The sequence below is a fragment of the Callospermophilus lateralis genome, chromosome 5, assembly GCF_048772815.1.
Source record: "Callospermophilus lateralis isolate mCalLat2 chromosome 5, mCalLat2.hap1, whole genome shotgun sequence".
Lineage (NCBI taxonomy): Eukaryota > Metazoa > Chordata > Mammalia > Rodentia > Sciuridae > Callospermophilus > Callospermophilus lateralis.
The window spans coordinates 146,772,284-146,786,972 of record NC_135309.1 but is presented as its reverse complement, the minus strand read 5'-3'; the positions used below and the strand labels follow the sequence as shown (position 1 = coordinate 146,786,972).

At 33.3% G+C, this 14,689-nt stretch overlaps 1 protein-coding gene across 4 annotated transcripts in view; it reads right to left on the bottom strand.

Moving 5' to 3' along the window:
- The window catches only part of Nipbl (NIPBL cohesin loading factor), a 178,679-nt gene that overhangs the window by 47,714 nt on the left and 116,276 nt on the right, over nucleotides 1-14,689 (bottom strand). For all 4 annotated transcript variants that reach the window (XM_076857381.2, XM_076857383.2, XM_076857382.2 and 1 more), the window contains exons 12-20: nucleotides 11,586-11,783; nucleotides 11,257-11,328; nucleotides 11,036-11,125; nucleotides 8,831-8,934; nucleotides 6,505-6,591; nucleotides 3,506-3,737; nucleotides 2,633-2,784; nucleotides 1,971-2,051; nucleotides 1,240-1,340 (exon numbers count right to left, since the gene is read on the bottom strand). In XM_076857381.2, coding sequence (XP_076713496.1) covers nucleotides 1,240-1,340; nucleotides 1,971-2,051; nucleotides 2,633-2,784; nucleotides 3,506-3,737; nucleotides 6,505-6,591; nucleotides 8,831-8,934; nucleotides 11,036-11,125; nucleotides 11,257-11,328; nucleotides 11,586-11,783 — 1,117 coding nt within the window. The remainder of the gene's footprint in view (nucleotides 1-1,239; nucleotides 1,341-1,970; nucleotides 2,052-2,632; nucleotides 2,785-3,505; nucleotides 3,738-6,504; nucleotides 6,592-8,830; nucleotides 8,935-11,035; nucleotides 11,126-11,256; nucleotides 11,329-11,585; nucleotides 11,784-14,689) is intronic.

Genomic DNA, 14,689 nt, shown 5'->3' with positions numbered 1-14,689 from the left:
AATTATAGAAGACAGTCTACAAAGTAATCTAAAAAATAAACCTACATGCCAGGTCAACATAATCACTAAAGAATTCCCTTTGACAACAAAGACAATAATACCATAGCAATGGATAACATTCCTTATTACAGTGTACTTAGTGATTTAAAAGTATTCAGCCCACATGTCTATTGTTTATATTGCTGTGAAGAGTAATGTTTCAGCTCTTTCCAAAACATTCAATGGCTTACAACTATTTAAAATTAAGTCCAAGTCATAGGCCTCACTCGTTTTTGTGTGTGTGTCTTCATACATGTACTTAGGGTAATAATGTCCATCTCATTCCATCATCTTTCTTATCCCCATGCCCCTTTCCTTCCTCTCCCTCCACTTTGCCCTATTTAAAGTTCCTCCATTCCTCCCATGCACCACCCTCATGCCCATTATGGATTAGCATCCATATATCAGAGAAAACATTTGGCCTTCGGTTTTTTGGGATTGGCTTACTTCACTTAGCATAATATTCTCCAATTCCATCTATTTACCTGCAAATGCCATAATTTTATTCTCTTTTAATGCTGAGTAATATTCCATTGTGTGTGTGTGTGTGTGTATATACACCACAGTTTCTTTATCCATTCATCTACTGGGCATCTAGGTTGGTTCCACAATTCAGCTATTGTGAATTGTTCTACTATAAACATTGATGTGGTTGTGTCACTATATTATGCTATTTTTTAGTCCTTTGGGTATAAACTGAGGAGTGAGATAGATGGTCAAATGGTGGTTCCATTCCAAATTTTCCAAGGAATCTCCATACTGCTTTCCATATTGGCTTCACCAATTTGCAGTCCCACCAGGAATGTATGAGTGTACCTTCCCCCCCCACATCCTCGCCAACACTTATTGTTGTTTGTATTCTTAATAGCTGCTATTCAGACTGAAGTGAGATGAAATTTTAGAGTAGTTTTGATTTGCACTTCTGTAATTGCTAGAGATATTGAACATTTTGTCATGTTTGTTGATTGATTGTAAAATACTGCCATAGATCCTGATGTTTGAGGATGACTGAACTACTTTGAATTCCCCAAATATGATTCCCCATATCTAAACTACTCTTCATGATGTTCTAACTAAACTGCCTTTTATTTAGTCATTAGAACCTAAAGAATATAAATCAGGTAGAAATGATGAATAAATGTATCCTGGTTATAATATTACGAAGTTCTTCATTACTTGACTACTTCTGTAATTAGTTACCTGAAGTTCCTTAAACTCCTCTTGCTGGTTGGTAATCTTGCAAGTGAAGTAAAAATTTCTTCCAAAATTAACTGCCTATGTTTTTCATATCTTGAGAATACCTGTTAAGTAATTATAAGATTACAAATTAAACTATATTAGAAAAAAAGCAAAAATGATACATGTAATAAAAATATTATTTATTTAGAATGAAGATGTTTCATTTTCAATGGTAATGTCTTAAGACAATTTGCTCAAATTTTCTGTTATTGATTACAACATTCTTATAAAAGTCAAAGAACAGGGCTGGGGTTGTAGCTCAGTGGTATAGCACTTGCCTAACATGTGTGAGGCACTGGGTTTGATCCTAAGCACCATATAAAAAAAAAAAAATACAGGTATTTATTGTAACCATCTACAACTAAAAAAAGAAGTCAAAGAATATATTGTATCATTTGGTATGATATTTTGGATATGGAAATAAGACAAAATTTAAATGACTTCAGGCCATTCTAATTTTATTATAAATATTAAGGAATTTTTAGCTGGAACACAGATTAATTGGACAAATTCATGGAACAAAAAGATGAATCCTTAGTTCACAGAATCTAATAAGACACATAAAATAATCCTGATAGCAAAATTAACCTACTAGAAACCAGGAATCTACATTAATTTTTCCAAGTCTGGATTAAATGATGTCAATATTATTTTACTGGGGATAACTAAAAATACAAATTGATTATACTTACTGCAGTGACTAATTTAATGGCACACAACTGTAGTTCACTGACATTTTCCACAAAAAATGGTGTTATTCCCATGGATGAAACCTGAAAAGAAAAAATAAGTAAATATCTTTAGTTGATTTCAGTAATATTGTATCTTACTAGTTGGTACTCCAACAACATATAACTTTACCAGAAAACATTCAGAGGGCATTCTCTTTCCCTCATGTAGTCAGTATCTATTGTATCTATTCCCTTCTCTGTTCCCCTTCATCTCTCAAGGACATTAGCCCATACATTAGTTACCTTGATTCATAGCTGCCATTTTTCTAATATCTATCTTTTAGATTAATAAATGCCATGTAAATATAAAGAAACAAAAACCATTCATTTTCCTGTGTGAAAATATCCTGACATAATGTAAAGGAAATATCTTTCAAAGAATTTAGAGTTTGGAATTTATACTACATTCATTTCTCTTCTCCCCAAAATGTTTCTTTTTAAAACTCCCCTGAACTTTAATTTCTTTAATTTGAATATAACATTGTCTGAATGGGAAAAATTAATGTGGAAATGACATTATTACTGAGTAAAACAAGATTACACAGGACTTCATCAGATCCTCTATTCTTATATATTTCATCTAAAAATTTACAAAATGCTTAAAAAAACAAAAAAAAAGTTACCTGAAGAATTGTTGTGTCTGTAAGAAGTTGTATCTCTAGCAATTCTGACAGGCTGCTAACAATGTCACAAACTTTGTTATAAAGCATTACTATTACTCTCTGCTTATGAGTGGAACATTTAGCTCGTTTGGCTTTTGAACTTAATAACCCTCCTAAAAAGAAAGAAATATCAAGATAAGGAAAATAGCAACTTTTAATATTTTTTCCATAATGAATGCTAAAATCGATTTTCTGAAGTAAAAGAACACAATCTTGTTTCTGGCTACACTAAAACACAATCTGGCAAATAAAGCCAGTTATTTATTAAAAGAGAACTACTTGCATAGACTTTACCAGTTGAGCATCCTTAATACAAGAATATGAAAATACTCCAAAATCCCCAAATTTCTTGAGCATTATTGATGGTGTTCACAAAGCTTCAGATTTCAGGAGTAAGTATGGTGAGGATGATAGAACTTGGGACTGAAATGGAATAAATCAAATTCTATGCATGTATATGTTTGGCAAAATGAACCCAACTATTATGTATAATTACAATGCATTAATAAAAGGGGAAAAAACCCACGAACTTAAATTTCAGATTTCAGAGCATTTAGATTTCCAGATTAGGATGCTAACCTCTCAGTGCTTAAAAAAAAAAAAAAAAATCATAATTAGGGAAACACTATATTAACTAAGAGTTCTGTATTCTACTCAAATACAAAGCCAATGTCAATGTTTAGTATGATTTATGTGATCTAATAGTTTTGAATCCATTTTAAAATGGAATATTTTATATATTTCATATATTCTGACTCATCTAACATGGGAAAATTTACAACAGACATTTTTGATATTATATTAAAAACTACCCACATACATGGACAAACTAACCTCCATGAGGATCTAATCTGTAAACAGGATCATACTGAGGATAAAGTGTATTTTGCAAATGAAATTTAGTGTACTGTATAACTCTTTCTATTACATCTTCAATGTATACAGCTTTTGGCATGTTAGGGGATGTCATAATGTTGATAGTTGTAAGACAGGCATCTGCTGATTTTGTAACTCTCTCCATAATAAGGTCTCTCCATAATCTTTCTTCTTCTTCAGTATCATTATTCTATAAAAGAGCACATGTTTAATGAAGTAGAAATAAACACATGTATAAGTCTACAACATCAATAAAAAATTCTGATATATTTGATTTTCAATGGTAGAAAACACAGGATTTTGATGTGCATACTCTGAAAGAATATCCGGAATAAAGCACAAATACTATATTACTTTAGGCAAGGTTTTCTTTTTTAAAAATTTTGTTATCAGTATTTGCAAACATGATATACTTGCCTCCTAATTTCCCCAGTAGGTGACACTCCAGTGATAAATTATGGTTACCTTTACTTTTTGTGTACTTTATCTAGATCTAAGATTTTAACTTACCACACTGCACTGCACATAAATTTATTTTGTGTCTTGGGTATAAATATGATAGTTAAAATAACTTTTTAAGTAAAAACAAAGAGAAATTAACATGGGAAGTTTTTATTTATAAGTAGTCAAATTTATTGACTGAGCATTTCCTAATACCTGTTTATTAACCACACTGTATTTCTGAAACTGAAATTAAAAGTAGAAATATTCAGTGCTGGCAATATAACTGAGTTGTAGAGCATGCGCTTATTACCATGCATGAGAGACCTTAGAATCAATCATCAGCAACTTCACCGCACCCAAAGTAGTGATATAAAGACTACTGAAGATATAACTCGTTTTCTAAAGTAGATAATTCAACAACTGACAAAAGACTTCCTTTTACTTCACACATTAGCAACTTGACATTACAACTGGGAGGGAATACTTTAAAGCTTACTATTAAAAGTGCAAATATTTTTACCACATTCTTTTTTTATTAATATATTTTTTAAAGTTGTTGATAAACTGTTATTTTATTTATTCATTTATATATGGTGCTGAGAACTGAACTCAGTGCCTCATACTTGCTAGGCAAGCGCTCTACCATGAAGCCACAACCCAGGCCCTATCACATTCTTTTTTATGAAATACAAACTTCATGTTATAGTATTACTTCTGGGTCTTATGAATGGTAGGCATGTACTTTACAACTGAGCTACACTGCCAGGCCCAGAACCCATAATATCTTGGCAAAGTTTTAAGTAACTTATAGAAACAACAGAGTAGACTGCCTCTACAGGTTTCTTTTAGCCTTTTTTTCCTATGATTAAAAAACTAGCCAAGGGGATGAGAATGTAGCTCCGTGGGTAGAGTGCTTGCCCAGCATACATGGCCCTATGTTCAATCCCTAGCAACAAAAAACCAAACAACAACAATAAAAAAAATATGTCAAAACTAGTCTAAAAAAGAGGGTATTAAAAAGTATAGATAACAGGGCTGGGGCTGTAGCTCAGTGGTAAAGCATTTGCCTAGCATGTATGAGGCACTGGGTTCAATCCTTAGCACCACATAAAAATAAACAAATAAAATAAAGGCATTTCATTCCGCCCATCTACAACTACAAAAAATAATAATTATAAAGTATGGATATAGGCCAGGTGCAGGGGTGCACGCCTATAATCTCAGTTACTCAGAGGTTTTAAGCAGGAGGATCACAAGGCTGATGCTACCAGCCTTGGCAATTTAGTAAGATCCTCTGTCAAAACAAAAAATAAAAAGGGTTGGGGCTATGGCTCAGAGGTAGAATTCCTAGGTTCAACCTCCAGAACCTCAAAAAAAAAAAACAAAAAAAACCCCCATACATTTAATAATCCAGAGAACTACCACCTAAGACTATTTTTCTCCATGTCTTATTCCATATATATACTTAGCAAACCTGTGGCTTCTAAAAACACCAAATTATTTCATAAGATAAAACAAAATTCAGTGTGTTATAAATACACACACCCACACATATATCCAAAAATGGAACTGTGGTTATATCTCAAAAGTATTAAAAGTGGCCAGTGCTATAGGAGAGTATGAACTTTTTTATGTTTTGAAAATTTTCTCCAGGCTCCCCCGGCCTTTTCATCTTAAATTGTGGTACTGTGGATAAAATCTAGGGTCTTATGCATGCTAGGCAAGAGCTCTAGCTACAATGCTAGGAAGGTAGACGTCTGAAAATGTACTTTGGTCGATTCATAAACCACTGCAACCATGTTCCAATTGCTTTTGATATAAACATATTAAAATGCAGTAACAGTTGCAGTTATCATTTAGTGTATAGTTACAACATGCCAGGTATGGTTTTAAACACTACATAAACTAACCCATTGAATCCTTTCACCTACCTTTGAACTAGGTATAAAAACGGCATATAAAAGATTAATGTTTTAGTATACATTAGGAAATCAGCATAACATTTCTAACTTTTTTCTAGAAGATCAACAAAAAGGTTTACTACTTATACTACATTATAAAATGAAAATTTAAACACTCATACAAGGAAGAACAAAGTTAAGATTCACTTTTAAAATTAAAAAAGTCATCTGGGGGGGTGCTGGGGTTGTGGCTCAGTGGTAGACCGCTTGCCTCGCACGTGTGGGACCCTGGGTTCGATCCTCAGCACCACATAAAAATAAAAGTGAAATAAAGGTATTGTGTCCAATTACAACTAAAAAAAAAATATTAAAAAAAAGTCATCTGACTTTATTATTTCATGGTAAAGCTGGAAATTGACAATGTATAACACTAATTTTGAATTACTAAAAGTGAAATTCTATTAGAAATGTTAAGAAATGCAACTAATAATTTGTAGTAATAAGCTCAAATTATGAAATATGGAATTTTCCATATAAATTGAAGTTGCTTGTGAAAAAATTTGTATCTTAACAATATTAAGGGTAAAATCAACAATATTAATTTACACTTACATGATTTAACAAAGTGGAGAGTTTTGATCCATCCTGAATATTTTTCTCCAAGATATTTAGGACTTTCACAGTTTTATCAGTTGAAAGCTAAAATGGGAACATGAATTTTTTTATCAATTACTGGCAAAAAACTATAAATTATTCAAAAAACAATTATTCCTTTTGGGCTGTGGAAAACATAACATTACTACTTGAAAGAGTGGGGAAAAAATAGCTTCCCTTCAAAGAACCTTAAATTCCATGTATGTAAAGAATTATTCAACTTTTTCTGAAAACACCCTGAGAAAAGAGAAAGGGCATATATTCAGGTAAGACTCAATGTGTTCTGATGCTGGGCCCCTGCCCTTGTGGAAGTGACAGTGAATTTGCACATGAACACATATATACATTAAAGATTTCACCCACTGATTTAATTATCTCTTAGCTTCACACTATAATGTTATTCATCAGATTTATAATCCCAGATAGCATTTTGAATAATGGAAGCATGAAAAGGTGAATGATAAAAGTTATGAACGTGAATTGAAACAACACGGCTTTATTTAGAAATCCTTCTTAGACATTTAAAAAATGTTTCCTGTTTAGTTTCTTACAAAGGATGTTTTCTGTATTTAAAAAGTTAGTATCATCAGGAGGTAACTGTTTACTCAGATTCTCTTGATTTAATAGTACTCTACCTAGTTCCTAGCATGCTGCCGAGACATTCAACCAAATCAGCCAGAAGAGCCAAAAGGAGATCAACAAAGCAATTGTTGTTAAACCCAGTTTGATTACTCATGCTGTAGTACAGAAGCAAGTTTTCCCAAACACTGCTTTGGACTATTTCATATTAGATTAAAGCATTGAGACTTTTCATAAATATCTATACTTTGGTTGTATCTAGCAAATTTGCCTTTGCAAATAAGTTGAAATATTAACTAACATGTAATTATGGAATTAAGAAATATCTAAGACTGGCACAGGCACCTCAAAAAACTCTTGACATATTCTCATACACAACTACACCAATATCTCCAACCATATATAGAAATTCTGGTGTGAACTAATGGCACAATAAATGTTAACTGTGGTATGTCTGGCTTTAAAAATCAAATTCATGGCATAATACTTCAACAAAAAATGAAGAACCAATTATACTTTAGGTTTATAAAAATATCAAAATACTTTATAGGTTGCTTTAAAATTATAAAATAGAAAAGTTAAACAGGATTAAATTGATTGGAATTGATTCCACAAGTCAACATAATATTTTTATTAATTCTTTTAGTATTTCTGAAGATTAGATCATTGTATCTACATTATAGACCAGGAAACTTAAGACTCAGTTACAATGTTGTACAGAAAGGACCTTGGTCAGAAGAGAAGGAGAGGGAAATTGTCTTGAAACTCTCTTTGTATAGCAATCATACAGTAATTTAAGGTGTGAATGATAGCAGATAAAGACTGCAGAAAGCTAACATCTTTTTTTTGGGGGGCAGATGGGGGGTTATAGGGGACTGAACTCAGGGGTACTCAACCACTGAGTCACATCCCCAGTCCTATTTTATATTTTATTTAGAGACAGATTCTCACTGAGTTTCTTTAAAATTGCAATCCTCCTGCCTCAGCCTCCCGAGCTGGAATTATAGGTATGCTCCACAGTGCCTGGCTCAGGAAGCTAAATCTTGATGCTGTCACTGTTGCTTGCAGTTATCACTGGTAAAATAATTTGCTATTTCGTTACTGAAATAAAACTATTTCTTAGTGACAGTGCACTCACAGGAAGACAACTCACAAAAGCCTAAAAAATGGGGCTATATATATTTAATAACAATTTTAAAACCAATATTCTATACCATGGGACGTAACATGTTAAAATTGCACATCTACTCTTTAATAACCCTAAATTAGTAAAGGTCAAAGAAAAATGTAGTGTATCTGCATTTAATAATCTAAATACTTGTAAAACTGAAAAAAATTTCAAGGCCCATGCTCTTTCAAAACAATAATATAATTTTCCTTATAATATCTATAGTATACTACTTTCACTCAAGGACTTTTTAAGAATAATAATGAGTTTTCATTATTATTTCCGTAAACTTTATAAATTTACCCTGAAAACATTATGTGTGGTGGCTCATGCCTGTAATCCCAGCAGTGCAGAAGGCAGAGGCAGGAGGATCACGAGTTCAAAGCTAGCCTCAGCAATAGCAAGGCACTAAACAACTCAGTGAGACACTGTCTTTAAATAAAATACAAAATATTTTTGGGTTGAGTGTCCAAGTTCAATCCCCAGTAAAAAAAAAAAAAAAACAGAAAATTTATAAATTTTACTTTACTGAGATACCTTATCCATTATACCCATTGCTTTAATTTTAGCGGATTCACTGCCGAGTTCATTAAGTTGATGTTTTCCCAACAGCAGTTCCTGAGGAATTTCATCATCATCACCTAAAAAACCAAACAAACAAATATAGAATTTAGGTAAAAGAAATAGCTCGAGATGGTAAGTTTAACTTTTAATAAAAAATTTGACCACAAAAATATAAACAAACTAAACAAATAAAATAAAAGGCCTTTGTAAATCTCAAGCAAACCCTAAATGAAAAGGGGAAGGAGTAAAATTAAAGAGTTCTGACTAAAATGGGAAGACAGACAGCTCTCTTGTCTTTACTATAGTAGACAGGTACACTGTTGACCCTTTTCAACCATTCTCTCTGTCCCAGGAGGCTGACCTGTATGAACTACATCAATAGTCTCCCATGCCCTCTGGCTTCTGTTTGGGTTCAGCCAGTGGGGTACCCTGTCAGAAGATCAAAGAGAAGGAGAGTGAGGTCAGGCTATTTATATCCCTGACTCCTTTCTTATGAGGTCTCAAGCTGGATCTGTCCAAAAATACTGCTTCTTTTGTACCTGCTCTATAACATTTTTTTTTCCTATTAAGTGAATTCTTATGATTTCTCTTTACCCTTATTCATTTGGGTGTAGGGATGGTAACAGTCCATGGCAGTTAACTCTGGGTTCTGGCACTACTTCACCCCCATCTTCATAATTAATCTATTTGTAAATAACTCCACCTCAAAGTATCCTAATTTGAGAGTGCTTCTGTTTTCCTTTTGGGACCCTAAATGACACAGAAGACAATTTCTCAGTATAGAATTGCGAAGTTTTTAAAAAGATGAAACTGATACTCAACATGATCATAAAAAACAATGTTATTTGCACTAATTTTCACAGAACAAACACTTTTAAAATAAAGAGAGCACCGGGCACAGTGGTGCATACCTTGATCGCAGAAGCTCAGGAGGCTGAGGCAGTAAGATTATGAGTTCAAAGACAGCCTCAGCAAAAGCGAGGTGCTAAGCAACTTAGACCCTGTCTCTATAAAAAGGGGCTGGGGTGGTAGCTCAGTGGTAGAGTGCTTGCCTCGCACGCGTGAAACACTGGGTTCAATCCTCAGCACCACATAAAAATAATTAAATAAATAAGATATTGTGTCCATCTACAGCTAAATATGTGTGTGTGTGTGTGTGTGTGTGTGTGTGTGTGTGTATGTATGGCTGGGGATGTGGCTCAGTGGTTGAGCGCCCTCGGGTTCAATCCCCAGCACCAAAAATAAAAAATAAAAAATAAAGTGAGCAACAAACCTTTAAAGGTATTCTCAAATAGATGGAATTGTATCAGAATTAACGTATGCCATAAGGTTTTCAAATAAATTAGGCCTTAGTGTTTTTATCAGCTGAAGGTAGCATAAGATTTTTGAGTATCTCTATTTATTGTAAGCAGTGTTTTTATGAACTCATTTTTATATTTACAGATAATCTTTACATACTATTGTAAAAATAAAGCACTACACACATGGTACAGTAAGTATTCAATAAATACAATTACAATAAATGAATAGATTCCTATTTCTGCCTATTCAAACCTCACCTGCATTAAGACTTTTCTTTAATTCTTTTAACCTAGTATTGTAGCGGTACTTTCAGGATTCTAAAAAGATGGTATACCAAGACTTAACTAATTGGGGCCTGAGGATGTAAATCAATGATACTACAATTGTATAGCCTATGGAAGAAAGGCCCTGGATTTGTTTTTGCTTTTTTAAATTAGTTATTTTGTACTGGGAACTGAACTGGGGGCGCTCAATTACTAAGCCACATCCCCTGTCCTTTTTTATTTTGAGACAGGGTCTCACTAAGTTGCTGAGGCTTTTATTTATTTATTTAGAGGCTGGTTTTAAACTTGTGACCCTTCTGCCTCACCTTCTGGAGCTGCTGGAATTATAAGTGTGCTACACCACACCTGGCTAAAGGCCCTGAATTTGATCCTTCTTCCCTCACCCCCAGACTTCTATAAAAAAAGACTTGACTAATTTAGTATCTGATTTTTGTGTAAAAGTTTTCAGTTTCTTGATAACATGCACTAGATCTAAATGCACAACTAGATTTTAAGTACCTTGATAGCAGAGCGCATGCCTCTATAATGCTCTAGAGAATTTGCAAAAAGCTAGGTATATACAAGAGATAAATATATTTTAAATTGATTTTACCAAATGCAGTAAAATCCATATCTTCCAAATTATCCAAAATATTCTCTATTGATGCTGTGAATCTCTTAAAAGTTGAAGAGTCCATCATTTCTGCAAGTGAAAAAAATTTTTTTATATCCAGATTCCAAGTAGATAAATGAAGCTGAAGACAAAAAAACAAAAAATAATCAAGAAGCACAAAAATAAAAGGAAACAAAAAAGAACAAACCCTAAAATGTTACCTTCAGGTGTTAATTTTGGTTCATAAGCTTTCCTTTTCTTCTGTTTTTCCTTTTTCTTCATTTTTCTAGCGACTGAAATAAACAAAAGAAATACTAAACTGCAGGAATGACAATTTAAAATATTTCCATTTCTGTTCCTAGTTTCTTCCTTAACATTAATTAAATACTTTAAACAATAATGATAAAAAAATCCAAACTAAATATTTACTTTTGTCTTAATTAAAACCAAGAGTTGTTAAGTAACTCAAAACACGATATAAAATATTCTTCAAAGCTAAAGCCCTAATTTAAATCTGTATGTAAGAAAGCTGTTTACACTGATGATTTACCCTCACTAAGGCTGGGAGGAGGAGAATAATCTTCCATGTCAGAATCTGATGGACTTCGGTTTCGATAACGACCACCACCTGAACTCCTTCTTCCTTCATGAGAGTGGCCACTTCTCCTATGATCCCCAGAGCTTCTTCTGTCACGTTCTTCATATTCCCAAGCTTTATCATCATCTTTTTTATGTCGTTTCCTAGAGGCTAGAAGCAAATCCCCATGACAAATAATTTACCTCATTTAAAAAGACTATTAAAACTTGTACTTTACAAATGAACCATGTTTGGGGGGGGGAGGGGTATTCTTTCTGTGGGTCTAGGAATTGAGTAATTTTGTCTATTCAGAAGTTTAGATTTATCTAAAATTAAAAAATTTTACATTAATTCAGTTTGTTACTAAACAGAACAGGAAGGTTCTGGGAATTAAAACACAGTACACATTTCAATAAAAGGTATTCAATATGTCAGTAAAGATTTTATGTAAACGTCAAGATTAATTAAGGCTTGTAAAACAACCTTTATTTAATATTTGGATAAAAAACAGAATCATGTTAAAGCATTTATATTATTGATGGGGAGCAGGATTTGGATGTTGAGTCAACTTTTGTGTTACAGAATATGAGTAACCAAATATGTCATCAATTAATAGCTAAGTTATACCCACAACTTAGCAATAAATTCCATAGACTCTTATGACCTAACATTACAAACCCACAGAGATAGAATAAACCAATATTGTAAACACTAATTACTGAATTCAGCTCTCCAACAATAGGCTTGTTAAACCCAAGGAGAAAAGCGACGAAGTTTATGCATGCTACATTAGCATGTTTATATGTTACTTTCAGTCTTTTCCCCATCCTTCCAGGAATCTAAGCATTCTGTTTAAAATCACAAGACTGACAGGATTCTCTAGGCAGATGTGGCAAACAGGTTTCATTTGATATATCAACTCTGATCAACTGGTAATAGCTGCCTAAAGTATTAAGTTGAATATAATTCTGAGCCCCAAGAAAGCATCACAGTTCAGGGAAAAAAAGACGGATTAGAAATTTCTGCAGTGACAGGTGGAGTGAAGTACAAGGGAGACATATTTATCATACCTACTCTAGAGTGTAGGCACCATCAAGTTAAAACCAGGGTAGAGAACTGATGTGTCCTACCTTGAAATCATACACTGGTTATCAGAGGGAACACTTGTTGCTGACAGAGACATACTTTCTAGTCTGCTGCTTGACTCCCTTGCTTCTTTCTGACTGTCCCTAACTGATCAACACACAAATACTCAAGACAAACCTTTTGAGTTCCCTACTTGGCTTTGATTTAAGGATGTCAATCTCTGGCTCATTCACCTATTTATACTTCTGTCAGTGTCCTTATATGTGGATAACACAATTACTTACTCTTATCTGCTGCCCTAACTATTCCTATTCAAGTCTAGTTTGGTTTCTGGTTCCAACCCTTCTGTCCAATCTATTAACAACATGGCAGGAAAAGGAATTTAATTCTGTTTCCACTTCTTTGTGGTCATAGGTTTGGCATAGCAAGAGATCATATAAAGGACAAATGTAAATAAATATATTAAAATCATGATTTTCTTCATAATCAGTCATGAAGTTGGTTAATGAAGTATGTGAAGAGAAATAGGATTTTTCCCCTTTTCCCTTTTAAGGGATGTCTCATATATTACTATAAGTAGGTTTGTGTGTGTGTGTGTGTGTGTATGTATGTCTATGAGAAACAGGTCATTTCTTTATAATATTCACTCAATGTTTTGTCAAGTATTGAAATACCCACCAAATAAGGATTTGGCAACTAATAAACAAACTTGTTCAGAAAGTAGTATTCTGTGATCTCAGATATGAAGTCTGATATGAACCAAAATTAATGAGCTACTTTAGTCTTTCTGCACTGTAACTATTTTGATAAGAAATCTATTTCTAGCATGAAATCTTAAAAAAATTTTTTATTTTTTAGTTTTAAGTGGACACAATATCTTTTTTTTAATTTTTATGTGGTGCTGAGGATTAATCCCAGTGCCTCACGCATGCTAGGCAAGCACTCTACCACTGAGCCATAACCTCAGCCCCTCTAGTGTGAAATCTCATGAATAGAAAATGCTTAAAAAATCTCACAGTTGTTAGTAATTACATATAATATGCTGTATTGTGACAACTGTTTATAGACTCTTGAGATTTTTCTTCATATTCATTAGTTTATGTAGTTTGAATAAAAATGGGGTGGAGGATAATAAAACCAAACAACTTCTATGACATTGTGTGTGCTGTAATGAGGTTACCAGGATCCCAACTCACTGTGGCTTTTTTCATTTCCCTCATTACTCTGGAAAAAGCAGGGGAGAGGAAGGAACTCAAGTGAGAGGTACATAAACTACGACTTGGGCATTCTTTACCTTCCCTTTCCAAAATTCTCTTTAGCTTCCTATATACTCACTCTTTGTTTTCCCCAGGGCACCCGCTGACTTTGTTTGTTCTACAGTTATCTAAGCCTGTGTGGCCCAACTTTCAAAATCATTCTTCAATCCTTTCCCCTATCTTTAAACAAAATATTTCCTTAGTTTTTATTTTTAGGAAACCAATTGATTAAAGTACATTAAAACTTTATTTTTTTTAAAAAGTCTCTTTTAAAAGCAGCATAATGCTTGAAACTTAAGTTCTCATAATACTTTTATTACATTTTTTAATATATATATTTTTTGTAGTTCTAGATGGACAGAATGCTTTTATTTTATTTGTTTATTTTTATGTGGTGCTGAGGATTGAACCCAGTGCCTCACGCATGCTAGGCAAGTGCTCTGCCACTGAGCTACAGCCCCAGCCCAATAACGTTACATTTTGTAATACGCTACATTTTCACTATTACTTCTTCTACAGTATAATGACAGTTTGGTTGGTGACTCCAAGTTCCAATTGGATTTCTTTCATAACTCTAATCAATAGCCCTAGTGGCCACTTATCCTTAAAATCCTAGAGAAACTTTCCTTTTATCTAGGGTTGAAGCTCAGGTCCTCTAAGCAATAATAGCTTTCAAAATATTTGAAGATAGATAGAATGGGATCCATGGCTTTAAGATGAATCTATTTGTTCCCA